Source organism: Tamandua tetradactyla, chromosome 4 (assembly GCF_023851605.1).
Source record: "Tamandua tetradactyla isolate mTamTet1 chromosome 4, mTamTet1.pri, whole genome shotgun sequence".
NCBI lineage: Eukaryota > Metazoa > Chordata > Mammalia > Pilosa > Myrmecophagidae > Tamandua > Tamandua tetradactyla.
The window spans coordinates 80,504,362-80,519,309 of NC_135330.1; the positions used below are offsets into that span (position 1 = coordinate 80,504,362).

The 14,948-nt window shown below is 37.4% G+C and overlaps 1 protein-coding gene across 6 annotated transcripts in view; it reads left to right on the plus strand.

The window, feature by feature from the left end:
* The window catches only part of LOC143681114 (bifunctional glutamate/proline--tRNA ligase-like), a 43,881-nt gene that overhangs the window by 8,075 nt on the left and 20,858 nt on the right, over positions 1-14,948 (plus strand). For all 6 annotated transcript variants that reach the window (XM_077157879.1, XM_077157881.1, XM_077157880.1 and 3 more), the window contains 2 exons: positions 223-282; positions 13,876-13,986. In XM_077157879.1, coding sequence (XP_077013994.1) covers positions 223-282; positions 13,876-13,986 — 171 coding nt within the window. The remainder of the gene's footprint in view (positions 1-222; positions 283-13,875; positions 13,987-14,948) is intronic.

Consider the following 14,948-nt stretch of genomic DNA (forward strand, 5'->3'; position numbering starts at 1 on the left):
GAATTATGTTACTGCTGACTCTGACCAGTTAATAGACTGGGCTTATTACAATGAACCATTAAGGGTGACCAAATTAGCTTATATACATTGTCTTATTTTCAGTGGAAGAAAACTTGCAAGTGTTTATTGGGTTTATTTTTTTCTAATTGTGCTTAGCTTGTAAGAAAGAAAAATCTCTACTATGTCTTGTCTATTAAATTCATTTTATTACTATTTTTCTAGGGCTCTTCATGTTCAGTTGTGAACATGGAATGGGACAAAATCTGGGCATTTAACAAAAAGGTACATCTATTATCTATCAGTTCTCTTTCTTATGCCTAACTATTTTATTTAATAATATAATACATGTAAAATTGATTAATGAGCTTATGGTAAAAAAAAATTGTGAAGAATATTACCATTTGCAGGCTTTCAGGAAAATGGAATGTTTTCCTCTTTTAAATATGTAAAGTACAGTAGGCATATTAACTCTTCCAAACAAATAACAATGATTAAAACAAGAAACATAAAATTTGGGGGAACAGTAATAATTTTTCCTTTAATCTTTTATGAATACTCTGCATTTCATTTTTCTGCTTTCAGGCTGCGAGCTCTCTGTAAGAAGGTATACTTAATGCTTTTATTGCCTCAGCACATAGCTTTGAGCATATTACATGTCATAACCTGAGATGTTAAATAGCTTTGAAGCACAATCACAATTATAGAAAAGACTTGCTCAAATCCTTTGAAAATGCATTATTCCTCATTTTAAAAACCATGTCCTCTAGTTTTCTTAGTGGCACTGGGAAGATCTGGTTAACTCCATTCTACTGTTCCCTTGTGTACTGAGAGGACACAGAGTGTTAAAATTATGTACATCAAGTTGTAGTGAAGGTTCATTGATCACAACGACTGTGCTTTATGAATCCCAACTTTCTAAAAGCTAAAAGATGATTAAGGAATATTTCATATTGGCCTTGTTAATTACTAATTGGAAGCAGATGCTTGGACACTATAATAAGGCAAATCATTAAAATGCCAAGTTTTAAACCACAGTTTCTGTGATTGTGCTCTATAAGTTCTTTTTTGAGATTGACGCTTGATTGTGCTGTTGTCTTGCCTCAAAAAAATAGTTGCTTGTCTCGCATGTTTCCTAATTTTTTATTTAGTCCTTGAGTTTGTTTGGTTAGTTTGTCATTACATAAAGGAGTTATTAAATGATACTTTCTGTTGCTGCAGTTACTAATAATAAATGCTAGTAGAATTTACAAGCAAAGCTGCATTGTTGCACTATTATTAATCTAATTATAAAGATTTTAATTTTTAATAAGTTTGTACATTTTCACTTAGTTCAAATACATTAAATATATTTCACTATAGTCAAGCAGTTCTGTAGGGTTTGTTGAGATGAACAGCAGTCCCCTAACCTATTTTCCCTCCATTTACTTCTTAGACAAACCACCTTCATCTCTTTTAGATTCATATCTCTAAATAGGATTGTTTTTGTTTGTTTTAGGCATTATCAGTTGACTTCTCATTATGGATGATGAGAATTTATTTCCTTTTAGGGTTCTTTTTTTTTTCTTCCTCATAATTTTTTGCTTTCTTTGGAAGTGATTGTCTTTTTTTCCCCATTTATTTATTTTTCTAATTCAATCTCAGACTCCCGGCAAGTTGTCTAATTTCCTTCCGAGGTATTTAAATGCCTCAAATATTCTTTCAGTTTTATCCTCAAGATGTCTCTCCGAAATTCTTCTGTGCTGCATTGATCTGATCTTGACTAGTGGCCCTTTGACTTTTGAGGCATAGGTGTCTTCTCAGGTTTCTTTGCATCATCCACCTGGGGATTCCCTTTATCTTTGTATTGTGATGGATCATCTGATTCCTCACCCTTCTCCTTTTATTATTTTCTTGTAGCATATCCTGTGGTAGCTCTCTGAGAAGAGGAGCATGAGATGAAGATGTTTCGAGACCTTGTATATAACTTGTTTTGTCATCTTAAAGGTTATAGGATCTTTTCTTTGTACCTAGTATCTGAAATTTCATGATGATGTGCTTTGGTGGGGTGTGTTTTCATTCACATCCATTGGAAGAACACATCACTTCCAGTCTGGAAACTCATTCTTTCAGTTTTGGGAAATATTCTTTACCTTTTCTTTTTATTTGTTTCTTTGTTTTTTCTCTACTGCTTTATTTCTTGTCTCTAGAATTTATCTAGTGCAGAAGTTGAAACTCCTAGACTGATCCTCTCATTTTCTTTTCTGCCATGTTTCCCATCTTGTCGTTTGGCTCTACTTTCTGGTATTCCTGCTCAACTCTGTCTTCCCCATCCTCTGTTGAGTTTTCATTTATGCTGTATTTCCAAGATTTCTCTTTTGTTCTGAATTTTCAAAATAAATTTTTTGTTGTAATGTTGGTAGCTTTTTTTGTTTTGCTTCTTGTAATATCTTTCTTTGTCCCAGGTTGTTTACTTTGATTTTTTTCTTTCATGTTTAAGGCATTTCTCAAATGTCTGGTTTGCCTTGGGTATCTGCTCACGTTTGAAATGTGGGACTAAAAGTCTGCTTGAAAGCCCTAAGGATAAGAGTCGAATTGTCAGCTGAGCTTCACAGGATGACCCAGCTGGGCCAGTGAGTTGGAGAATACCCGTCTGAGTAACTTAATGTCTTATCTCTTTAATTGGACATTTTTCTTGGAGGAGTTTCTTTGTCATATGCCTGAAATACAAAGGCCTGGCTGACAGGGCTTTGGAGCCAAGCACGGGAAGATAGTAGAAGGTCTCAGTGTCTAGGTTAATCCTCCGTGTACCCTTGCCTTCAACCATCTGGTATATTCCGGAATCTGGAGACCCTGCCTTTTCACAGAGTAAACTTCCATCCTTCTGTTGATGTAGGAGAGGTGGTTGTTTTGTTGTATGGAGTGGGAGAAGGGCTGCTTAGATAAACTTTCAGCCAGTCCAAGGCCAGCCCCATTCATCCCTTTACAGGGTACCTGGCACACCAATTACTGAGCCTTTTTTCTTGGCTTCCCCATTGTTGACTTAAGATGTTTCTCTGGACTAAGTCATTATCCCTTTTCTATATATTTTTCTGCTTCCAAAATTTTGTTGCTATTTTCTCCTCATCTGTTCTCCTAGTCCTCCTGGGTTTATGCCTTTAAACAAGACAAAATCCTCCATGCCCTTGTAGTGGGAATTTGGAGGGAGTGAAAGTAGATGAGTATCTTCAGTCTGCTTTTTTTTGTCCTGTTGTCTGCTGCTGTTTTTTTTTTTTAACATTTTTTATTGCTAAATATAACATGTATCAGAAAAGAAAGAAAAATCAATAATTTTCAAAGTATACTTCAACAAGTAGTTACAAAACAGATTTCAGAGTTTGTTTTAGGTTACCATTATATTACTTCAGAGTTTTCCTTCTAGCTGCTCCAAAACACTGGAAACTAGAAGAAATATGTATTTTTGTGTGTGTGAAAAGTAACTTATATACAAAAAAGCGATAGATTTCAAAGTACATCACACAGTTGTAGAACAGATTTTTAGCTGCTCTAAGATACTGGAGACTAAAAGAAATATCAGTATAATGATTAGCAATCATACTGGTTTTGTGGCACAGTTTTAAGAACACAGCACCATGATTTAATTTATATTGGTAGTGAAAAGGAAAGCATTCTGGTCATGTACTTTTTGTTCCTATTGCTGACTTTCATTGCATCTTTCTACACTGAAACTCATTCCCTCTGATCCCTGACTTATTCATCTCTTCTTTAGACTTCACGTCACTTTCATTCTCTTACTACTGCTTTATTTTCTTTTGCTCTTTCCAAGCACAAATGAAATTTAAGTGCAGCCTCAGTGAATTAAATTTAACTCTATGGCTTTATGAAGTAAACATTAAAGGCAGAATCTTTGGACACTTTTGCTTTTAGTAACTTGGTAGTTTTAAAAAGCAGTTTCTGCTAAAACATTAGCTGGAGTTCTTTAATTACATGCTCCTGTGGAAAAAGAGTGTTATTTACACAGTTTATTATACATAGTAAAGGAAAGAAGGGAGATAAGGGTGACTGGGATCGTGAGATGTGGAAAGGTTGACAGTCTCATTAGCCCTCTGAAAATGCTATGGTCATTGTTTTCTTTAGTCTGACATGAAACTAGTACATAATTTTTTTTTGCATTACAGTTAAATAGAACATATCTAGTTCCATAGAAAAATATTTCCCTTGATACTAATGAAAGAGATTTCTTGAGTTCACTCTGTTATCTTAATTTTCCTCCTGATTTTATTTAATTGAATGTTAACATTTAAACTTTTCTGTCAAAGCAGTAGAATTACATTTTAGGGTATCCATTTCACAGCTGTTAACCTTTATTTACTGCTTTAATTTTTAAATTTAAAATTAAAGTGTGATGATAATAACATTTTCTCCTCAACCTTATCCCAACTCCTGTGCATCTGTCCCTAACTAGTAAATTAAAGTATGTAGAGACTACATACTACCCCACCCCCTTTAGGTAAGGCAGGTTTTCCTTCAGATGAAATTTTTTAGAGTGATCCCAAAATATAAAACAAAAGTATAGATAGCTGTTAGGGTTGAAGTGTGTTAGAGGAATCTAAAGTCCTACTGTCTTCAGCCTTTTTCTTGCCCTTTACCCCTCAACTGGTGGCTACCAGGGCACCTCCTTGAAATCCTTAGGACTCTGGAGTCATTTGAGAACCATTGATCCAGCAACTTTTACAGTTGTACGCTTTTAGAGCTAAAAGAACTTTTAAGTCTTTTGATCCAGCGTTTCCCAAGCTTTCATGTACTCAACATCCTTTGTAATGCTTGTTAAAAATACAGATTTCTAGACTTCACTTCAAATAATTAGTATCATAATTCTTTAAAGTTAAGTGGCCTGAGAATCTGTGCTAACAATTGCCCCAAGTGATATTATAGTTAGTTAAGAGAAATACCCTACTGCTTCTGCACCTTTTGTCAGATGAGTAAACTGAGATAAAGTGAACCAAAGTCAGCTTCCCAGGAAGAATTTGAGCTTCTTTAAAGAAACTGTGTTGTACTAGCTTAGGTTCTGAACTTGAGTAGTCACAAATTACATACTTGATCCTTCTAGCCTAGTAGATGCAGAAAGAAGGGACACTTAGCTGTAAGAATGTTCTTTAAGGTTCAAAGAAAGAGTGACACAGTAGGTTTAGAGTGTAGCTGGTGTGGATTTCAGTTCTGGATTTAGTACTGACGTGAACTATAAACAAATGAGTAGCAGGTGGGGTGGAAAGTTAAATAAATGGCTTTTCTGACTTTGCATGAATGACACTCTAAAAACAGTTTCTTCTCTTACTTCATTCAGAATTTCTACATTATCATTATCATTATCATGAAGAATACCTTCAAAGCAAAACTAAAACCAGCCAGGTTTGTTTAGCCATGCCCCTGTTTCCTGCATCCTTCAATGAGGGGGGAAAATCTTACTTTACTTAGCTATTTGAGTCTACATTTGCATCTATCTATATTTTTCTTCCATGTATATAATGCCTACACACAGCTATTGAGATTGTTCATCATGGATAATTTTAAATTGAACAGTAAAGGAGAAAATGATATCTGCCCCAGAAGGGGTATTTGAAAGGTAGAACAGATTAGCATGAAATGAGTATGACCATTCATTCAGTCAGTCTGCAAATACTGATTATCTGAATATGCCAGGCCTTTGTTAGAAACTGGAAATATAGTGATCCATATAGAGACCCAGCTAACAAGGAGCTTGCAGAGTAGTAGAAATATATTCCCTTGTTTATATTTCTAATCTATGAAATTGCCTTATTATAGTGACCTAAAGCTGTTCTGCTTTTGATAGTGATGGGGTCCTGACATTGATTATAGAAAGTGATACTGAAAAAACAAATATCCATATTCCTTTAAAGTGGGCTTCTCCAACAATTACAATATTGAAATCACATTTACCTATAGGATTAAAATATGACTCCAATGGGATTCTTTACCTTCTATTATCAGATTTAAAATTATTTTAAAAACTATTTCTAATGTTATGCTTTAACTGATTGGTTTCTTTTCACCTGCCAGTAGTTTTGCTTTAGGAATGAATTTTTAACTCCTTCGTATGGTCTTTGTTTATGATTGTTTTTCTTTTTTCTGCTTGACAATGAAATGTTAGAAAAGAGTCAACTGGCAAACCAAAAAAATTAGTAAATGCAGTAACAAAGAAAACCAATTAGTATTCCTGTGCTGCTGTTTATTTTATTTGTGGTTTTGTTTTTTATTTATTTATTTTAAAAAAATTAAGAACAAACAAAAACATTAGCGTATCATTCCGTTCTATATAAATAATCAGTAATTCTCAATATCATCACATAGTTGCATATTCATCATTTCTTAGAACATTTGCATCAATTCAGAAAAAGAAATAAACAGACACCAGAAAAAGAAATAGAATGATAACACAGAAAAAAAAGATTATACATACCATACCCCTTACCCCTCCCTTTCATTGATCACTAGCATTTCAAACTAAATTTATTTTAACATTTGTTCCCCCATTATTTATTTTTATTTCATATATTCTACTCAGCTGTTGACATGGTAGATAAAAGGAGCATCAGACAGAAGGTTTTCACAATCACACAGTCACATTGTGAAAGCTATATCATTATACAGTCATCATCAAGAAATATGGCTACTAGAACACAGCTCTACATTTTCAGGCAGTTCCCTCCAGCCTCTCGATTACATCTTTTTTTTTTAATTTTTTATTAATTAAAAAAAATTACAAGAAACAAACATTCCCAACACATAGACTCAGCAATTCACAATATCATCATATAGTTGCATATTCATCATCATGATCATTTCCCAGAACATTAGCATCAATTCAGAAAAAGAAATAAAAAGACAACAGAAAAATATAACAGAAAAAAAAACTTTACACATCATACCCCTTACTGATCCCTTTCATTGATCACTAGCATTTCAAACTAAATCTATTTTAACATTTGTTCCCCCTATTATTTATTTTTATTCCATATGTTCCTCTTGTCTGTTGACAAGGTAGATAAGAGGAGCATCAGACACAAGGTTTTCACAATCACACAGTCACATTGTGAAAGCTATATTATTATACAATCATCATCAAGAAACATGGCTACTGGAACACAGCTTCACATTTTCAGGCAGTTCCCTCCAGCCTCTCCATTACATCTTGGATAATAAGGTGATATCTACTTAATGCATAAGAATAACCTCCAGGATAACCTCTCGACTCTGTTTGGAATCTCTCAGCCATTGACACTTTGTCTCATTTCACTCTTCCCCCTTTTGGTCGAGAAGGTTTTCTCAATCTCTTGATGCTGGGTCTCAGCTCATTCTAGAGTTTTTCTCAATCCCTTGATGTTGAATCTCAGCTCATTCTGGGATTTCTGTCCCATGCTGCCAGGAAGATCCACACCCCTGGGAGTCATGTCTCACGTAGACGGGGGAGGGTGGTGAGTCTGCTTGCTGTGTTGGCTGGAGAGAGAGGCCACATCTGAGCAACAAAAGAGGCTCTCTTGGGGGTGACTCTTAGGCATAATTTTAAATAGGCTTGACCTATCCCCTGTGGGGTTAAGTTTCATATGAACAAACCCCAAGACTGGGGGCTCAGCCTATAGCTTTGGTTGTCCACACTGCTTGTGAGAATATCCAGAATTTAACTTGAGGAAGTTGAGTTTTCCCCCATTCTCACTATTCCCCAAAGGGGACTTTGCAAATACTTTGCCACTCACTGATCAAATCACTCTGGGATTCATCAGGGCATCACCTGGACAAACCAACAAAATCTCATGTCCTATACAAAGTTCCATGTACTTAAGGTGTTCAATCAACTATCTACATAAGTTATATTAGGAGATGCACTAGTCAACGTATAGATTTGTACCAAATAAACATTTTTTGGTTTAGTCTCACACATTCGTTGAAATTTTAAAATATTAAGTACCATCTATTTTCAGCACCCTGCAGTAATGACATTCTTTTGTTCTTCCTCATGCAAAAACATTTTTGAATTTGTACATTTAGTCACTATCATTATACACTCTAGGCATTCCTAGATTACACCATCTCAATCTTTATCATCTATCTTTCTTTGTGATTTCATTTATGCCCCATCCCTCCTCCCTCTATCATTCTCATATGCAGCTTCATTCAGTGTTTTAACATAATTGTATTACAATTAGGTAATATTGTGCTGTCCATTTCTGAGCTTTTATATTCAGTCCTGTTGCACAATCTGTATCCCTTCAGCTCCAATTACCCAATATCTTACCCTATTTCTATCTCTTGATGGTCTCTGTAACCAAGGAAATATTCCAAGTTTACTCACTAATGTCAGTTCATATCAGTGAGACCATACAGTATTTGTCCTTTTGTTTCTGGCTAATCACACTCAGCATAATGTCCTTAAGGTCCATTCATGTTGTTACATACTTCATAACTTTATTCTGTCTTACAGCTGCATAATATTCCATCTTATGTAAATGTCACAGTTTGTTTAGTCAACTGTCTGTTAATGGACATTTTTGCTGTTTCCATCTCTTGGTAATTGTTAATAATGCTGCTATAAACATTAGTGTGTAAATGTCCATTTGTGTCCTTGTCCTCTTGTCCTTTGAGTAGAGACAGCATATAGATGGGTCCTGTTTTTTAATCCATTCTGCCAGACTATGTCTTTTGATTGGAGAGTTTAATCCATTAACATTCAGTGTTATTACTGCATGGGTAGTACTTTCTTCTACTCTTTTGCCTTCTGGATTTTATATGTCATATCTAATTTTCCTTCTTTTTACCTTTACTCATAGTCTTCCTTTCTACACTCTTCTCCACACCTCTCTCTTCTGTCTTCATATCTGTCTCTAGTGTTCCCTTTAGTATTTCTCACAGAGCTGGTCTCTTGGTCGCAAATTCTCTCAGTGATTTTTTGTCTGGAAATGTCTTAATTTCTCCCTCATTTTTGAAGGACAGTTTTGCTGGATCTAGAATTCTTGGTTGGCAGTTTTTCTCTTTTAATAATTTAAATATATTATCCCACTGTCTTCTCACCTCCATGGTTTCTGCTGAGAGATCTGTGCATAGTCTTATTCAGCTTCCCTTGTATGTGAAGGATTGCTTTTCTCTTGCTGCTTTCAAGATCCTCTCTTTCTCTTTGACCTCTGACATTCTGATTATTAAATGTCTTGGAGTATATCAATTTGGATCTATTCTCTTTGGGGTACACTGCACTTCTTGGATCTGTAATTTTAAGTCTTTCATAAGAGTTGGGAAATTTTCAGTGATAATTTCCTCCATTAGTTTTTCTCCTCCTTTTCCCTTCTCTTCTCCTTCTGGGACTCCCACAACACGTATATGCATATGCTTCATATTGTCTTTCAATTCCCTGAGTCCCTGCTCATATTTTTCCATTTTTTTCCTATAGTTTCTGTTTCTTGTCGGATTTCAGATGTTCCGTCCTCCAGTTTAGAAATCCTATGTTCTGTCTCTCGAAATCTACCATTGTAGGTGTGCTGGTTTGAAAGGAAGTATGCCCCCTAAGAAAAGCCATGTTTTAATATAAATCCCATTTCATAAAGGTAGAATAATCTGTATTCAATACTGTATGTTTGAAACTGTAATGAGATTATCTCCCTGGATGATGTGATTTAGTCAAGAGTGGTTGTTGAACTGGATTGGGGGATGACGTGTCTCCACCCATTTGAGTGGGTTTTGATTAGTTTCTGAAGTCCTATAAAAGAGGAAACATTTTGGAGAATGATAGATTCAGAGAGATTCAGAGAGGGCAGAGAATGCTGCAGCACCATGAAGCAGAGAGTCCACCAGCCAGTGACCTTTGGAGATGAAGAAGGAAAACGCTTTCCGGGGAGCTTCATGAAATAGGAAGCCAGGAGAGAAAGCTAGCAGATGATGCCGTATTTGCCATGTGCCCTTCCAGCCGAGAGAGAAGCCCTGACTGTGTTTGCCATGTGCTGTCTCACTTGAGAGAGAGACCCTGAACTTCACCGGCCTTCTTGAACCAAGGTATCTTTCACTGGATGCCTTTGATTGGACATTTCTATAGACTTGTTGTAATTGGGACATTTTCTCGGCCTTAGAACTGTAAACTAGCAACTCATTAAATTCCCCTTTTTAAAAGCCATTCCATTTCTGGTATATTGCATTCCAGCAGCTAGCAAACTAGAACAGATTTTGGTACCGGAGAGTGGGGTGCTGCTGCTGCAGTTCACAAATACCAAATATGTTGGAACGGCTTTTTAAATGGATAAAGGGAAGATTTTGGAAGAGTTGTGAGAAGCTTGATAGAGAAGGCCTAGAATGCTTTGGAGAGACTGTTGGTAGAAATGTGGACTCTAAAGATACCTCTGATGAGGCCTTAGAAAGAAATGAGGCACGTGTTATTGGAAACTGGAAGGAAGGTGATCCTTGTTTTAAAATGGCAGATAATCTGGCAAAGTTGACTAATGGTATTGGTTGGAAGGCAGATTTTAAAAGCCATGAACTTGGATATTTAGCAGAAGAGATCTCCAAATTAAATGTTGAAAGTGCAGTCTGGTTTCTCCTTGCAGCTTATAGTGAAATGCAACAGGAAAGAGATAAGCTGAAAACTGAACTCTTGAGTAAAAAGAAACCAGAAATTGAGGTCCCGGAAAATTCTGGGCCTACAGAAAGGGAGACTACAGAGTATAGTGTGGATTTAACCAAATGTGGAACTAGCCAGCCATTTCAGAGAAAGTCAGGATCAGACATGGAGTTATCCAGGAAAGATTTGTGGAAACTCCTTGTGTATAATGGGCATGATCCAAGGCTACTGCATAGAAAGCCAACGAGAGTGCTGTGGGACCTGTATAAACAGAGCTGCTGCCAGTCTGGACTGAGGGGTTCAGAGAAGGGACACATTGGAGGAAAAATAACTTCAGAGGCAAAACCGTGGAGGCTGAGATCTGAAGTCAGGAAGCCTCGGGCCAGGAGAGTGGACCCACCCAAGCCCGTGGAGAGGGTGAGTTTGCCCCAAAGGCAGAGAGTGGGCCTTCCACCTCATTGCAGTGGAAGAGTCATGCCGCCTCAGGTCTTGGAGAGGGTGAAGCACGTTTCTTGGGGTTGGGGGAGAGCCTGGCTGCCACCACATGGAGGGGTTGAGCGTGTGCCCCAGAGATGGCAGAGAGCCCGGGTGCGGCCCCAATGCTTGGAGAGGGTGGAGCCAAGAGAAAGGTGGTCTCCCCAATATCCCCCAAGGTTGCATTCAGAGAGAGGCTGGCATAGGCATTTGGAAAGGGTGGGACTGCCACTTTCTAAAGCCCTGAGCATAAATGAGTCTCAGACTTTGAAATCTAATGGACTTTGCCCTGCAGGTTTTCGAAACTGTATGGGTCTGGTGACCCCTGTGTTCCTTCCTCCCTATGGAAATGTGTCTATGTATCCTGTGAATGTTCCTTCTTTGTATGTTGGCAGCAAATAACTTGTTATGAGTTTTCAAAGGTCTAGAGCAAATGGAGAGAATTTTGCCTTAGGATAGACCATGCCTGTAACTGATTTGATGAGATTTTATACTGTCTCTAATTTGATACTTTGTTTGTATTGCTACTGAAAGGTTTAAGGATATCTGATATTGTTATGAAATTAATGTATTTTGTATATGGGAAAAACATGTCTTTTTTAGGGGCCAGAGGGTGGAATGTGCTGGTTTGAAAGGAAGTATGCCCCCTAAGAAAAGCCATGTTTTAATATAAATCCCATTTCATAAAGGTAGAATAATCTGTATTCAATACTGTATGTTTGAAACTGTAATGAGATTATCTCCCTGGATGATGTGATTTAGTCAAGAGTGGTTGTTGAACTGGATTGGGGGATGACGTGTCTCCACCCATTTGAGTGGGTTTTGATTAGTTTCTGAAGTCCTATAAAAGAGGAAACATTTTGGAGAATGATAGATTCAGAGAGATTCAGAGAGGGCAGAGAATGCTGCAGCACCATGAAGCAGAGAGTCCACCAGCCAGTGACCTTTGGAGATGAAGAAGGAAAACGCTTTCCGGGGAGCTTCATGAAATAGGAAGCCAGGAGAGAAAGCTAGCAGATGATGCCGTATTTGCCATGTGCCCTTCCAGCCGAGAGAGAAGCCCTGACTGTGTTTGCCATGTGCCGTCTCACTTGAGAGAGAGACCCTGAACTTCATCGGCCTTCTTGAACCAAGGTATCTTTCACTGGATGCCTTTGATTGGACATTTCTATAGACTTGTTGTAATTGGGACATTTTCTCGGCCTTAGAACTGTAAACTAGCAACTCATTAAATTCCCCTTTTTAAAAGCCATTCCATTTCTGGTATATTGCATTCCAGCAGCTAGCAAACTAGAACAGTAGGTTTCCATTGTTTTTTTCATCACTTCTACTGTGTCTTTCATTCCCATAAGTTCTGTGATTTGTTTTTTCAGACTTTCAGTTTCTTCTTTTTGTTCTTTCCTTGCCTTATTTATATCCTCCCTCAATTCATTTATCTGGTTTTTGATGAGGTTTTCCATGTCTATTCGTACATTCTGAATTAATTGTTTCAGCTTCTGTATGTCATTTCAATTGTTGGTTTGTTCCTTTGACTGGGCCATATCTTCAATTTTCCTAGTGTGATTTGTTATTTTTTGCTGGTGTCTAGGCATTTAATTACCTTAATTAGTTTATTCTGGAGATTGCTTTCACTTCTTTTATCTAGGGTTTTCTTGCTGGATGAATTTGTTGTCTATCTGTTCTTTGACATTCCGTTCAGCTTTATCTGGACCTTTAGCTTAAATTTTGTTTAACAGAGGAGAATTTTTCAGTTCTTGTTTTCTTGTTTCTTGCCCTGCTTGTGTGGTGCCTTTCCCCCACACACACTTAGGAGGGCCTACTTAGATATTATAGACCCCAGCCAGATTTTCCCAGACCAAACTGGCCTCCTATCAAGAGGAAAGAGTCACTTGTGTCGGTTTTCCCTGAGGGTGAGACACAGCAGGTTGAAAGACTTTCCTGTGAAGTCTCTGGACTCTGTTTTTCTTATCCTGCCCTGTGTGTGGCACTTGTCTGACTGCAGGTCGCACCAGCATAAGATGATGCACTACCTTTAACTTTGGCAGACTCTCCCTGCTGGGGGCATAGTGGAGACAGAGGAGAGGCTGTAGGCTGGTTTTAATGGCTTCAAATTACCAAGCCCTGGTGTCTGAATTCCTTGATGGAGGGATTCCACCTGAGTTGGTGCTTCACCCCTCCCCTGGGGAAGGCACAGTCTCCAGATAAGCCCCAAAAAGAGCTCACTTCTGCCTATGCCTGGGGCAGTTGCAGCCTGAAAAGCCCTGCCACTGTATCCAGAGGCAGTGAAGCCTTTGTAGATACACAGCCACAAAAACCTCTGTTTCCTTCTTTTTTTTCCCCCCCTTTTTCTGTCAGTCCTGCCACCTTGGTGCCTGGGCAAAAATGAGCAACCTCCGCTTTGACCAGGTTCACCTAAGCTGGGGGCCTATTTTTAGTAGTCAGAATTTGTTAATTAATGCCACAATTGGTGTTTGGTTGGGCTCAACTCTTGCACTGATAAAGTCTTTTCCTTTCCCCTTTGGGAAGCAGCCTGTGGGGGAGGGGTGCTGGCCACCGCAGCTTTGGGAACTCACGGTTCTGGGGGGTGCTCGCAGCCGGTCCAGCTGGTCCAGACTGGGGTACGCTGTGTGTCTGGTCACTATCGTGACTCCGGGAGCAGTTCTGTACTGTTTCTGGTTATTTAGTAGTTGTTCTGGAGGACGAACTAAAATGCACACGTTGTTAAGCTGCCATCTTGACCTGGAAGTTGTGAAGTTTTTTGAAATAATTAAGGCCTTTTTTTTTTAACACCAGGGATGTATTTGTTGCAGGTTATTGACCCAGTGGCTCCACGATATGTTGCATTACTGAAGAAAGAAGTGATCCCAGTGAATATCCCTGAAGCCCAGGAAGAAATGAAAGAAGTAGCCAAACTTCCAAAGGCCACCCTGCAATTTCACCAATGTGTTTTCTTCTTTATTGAAAAGAAAGAGCAGGGTAATAAAAGTTAAAATATGCTTTGGTGGCAATAGCCAACAAAATAGGATCATTTTCTATCAAACAGTATTTATCAGGATTTAATACCAAATGAAGTAAACTTTTTTGTGGATTTCTTGCTGAAGATATTCATCCTATTAATAATCAACAGTACATTACACAGTGCTGTTACCCTCAGCTGGTACCGATTGCTTATTCTGTAGAGATAGCATGTTAGCATATAATAATTTATCTCTTCCTCGAGTCATTATGAAAGGTGAGGTATTGTCATTTGCATTTTTTTTTAGTGTGATACCTTTATTACAATTGATGAGACTATATTATGATTATACAATAACTATAGTCCATAGTGTACATTAGGGTTCACTGTGTTGGACAGTCTTATATATTTGTTTTATTTTTTTAAATTTATTTATTAATTAAAAAAATTAAGAACAAACAAATAAAAACATTAACTTATAATTCCATTCTACATATATATTCAGTAATTCTCAATATCATCACATAGTTGCATATTCATCATTTCTTAGAACATTTGCATCAATTCAGAAAAAGAAATAAAAGACAACAGAAAAAGAGATAAAACAATAACAGAAAAAAAAAAGATTATACATACCATACCCCTTACCCCTCACTTTCATTTATCAGTCATTTGCATTCTTATCTTTAAACGGAAGCTTAAATGCATTTTCTATTCAGTAGGTTATTCACTAACTGTCATCTTTGTCTTTAAGCCAAAACATTAGACACACTAATATTGAGTCACAGATTGACTCAAGAATCTGTCACATTGCCATATGCTCTATTTTGGAAAGTATCAATGAAATGAAAATGATATCTGTCCATCTGAATCCATAATATGAATCTTAAATATAGGGAGAAGGGAGCTCCCTTCCTCTGAGTTAAA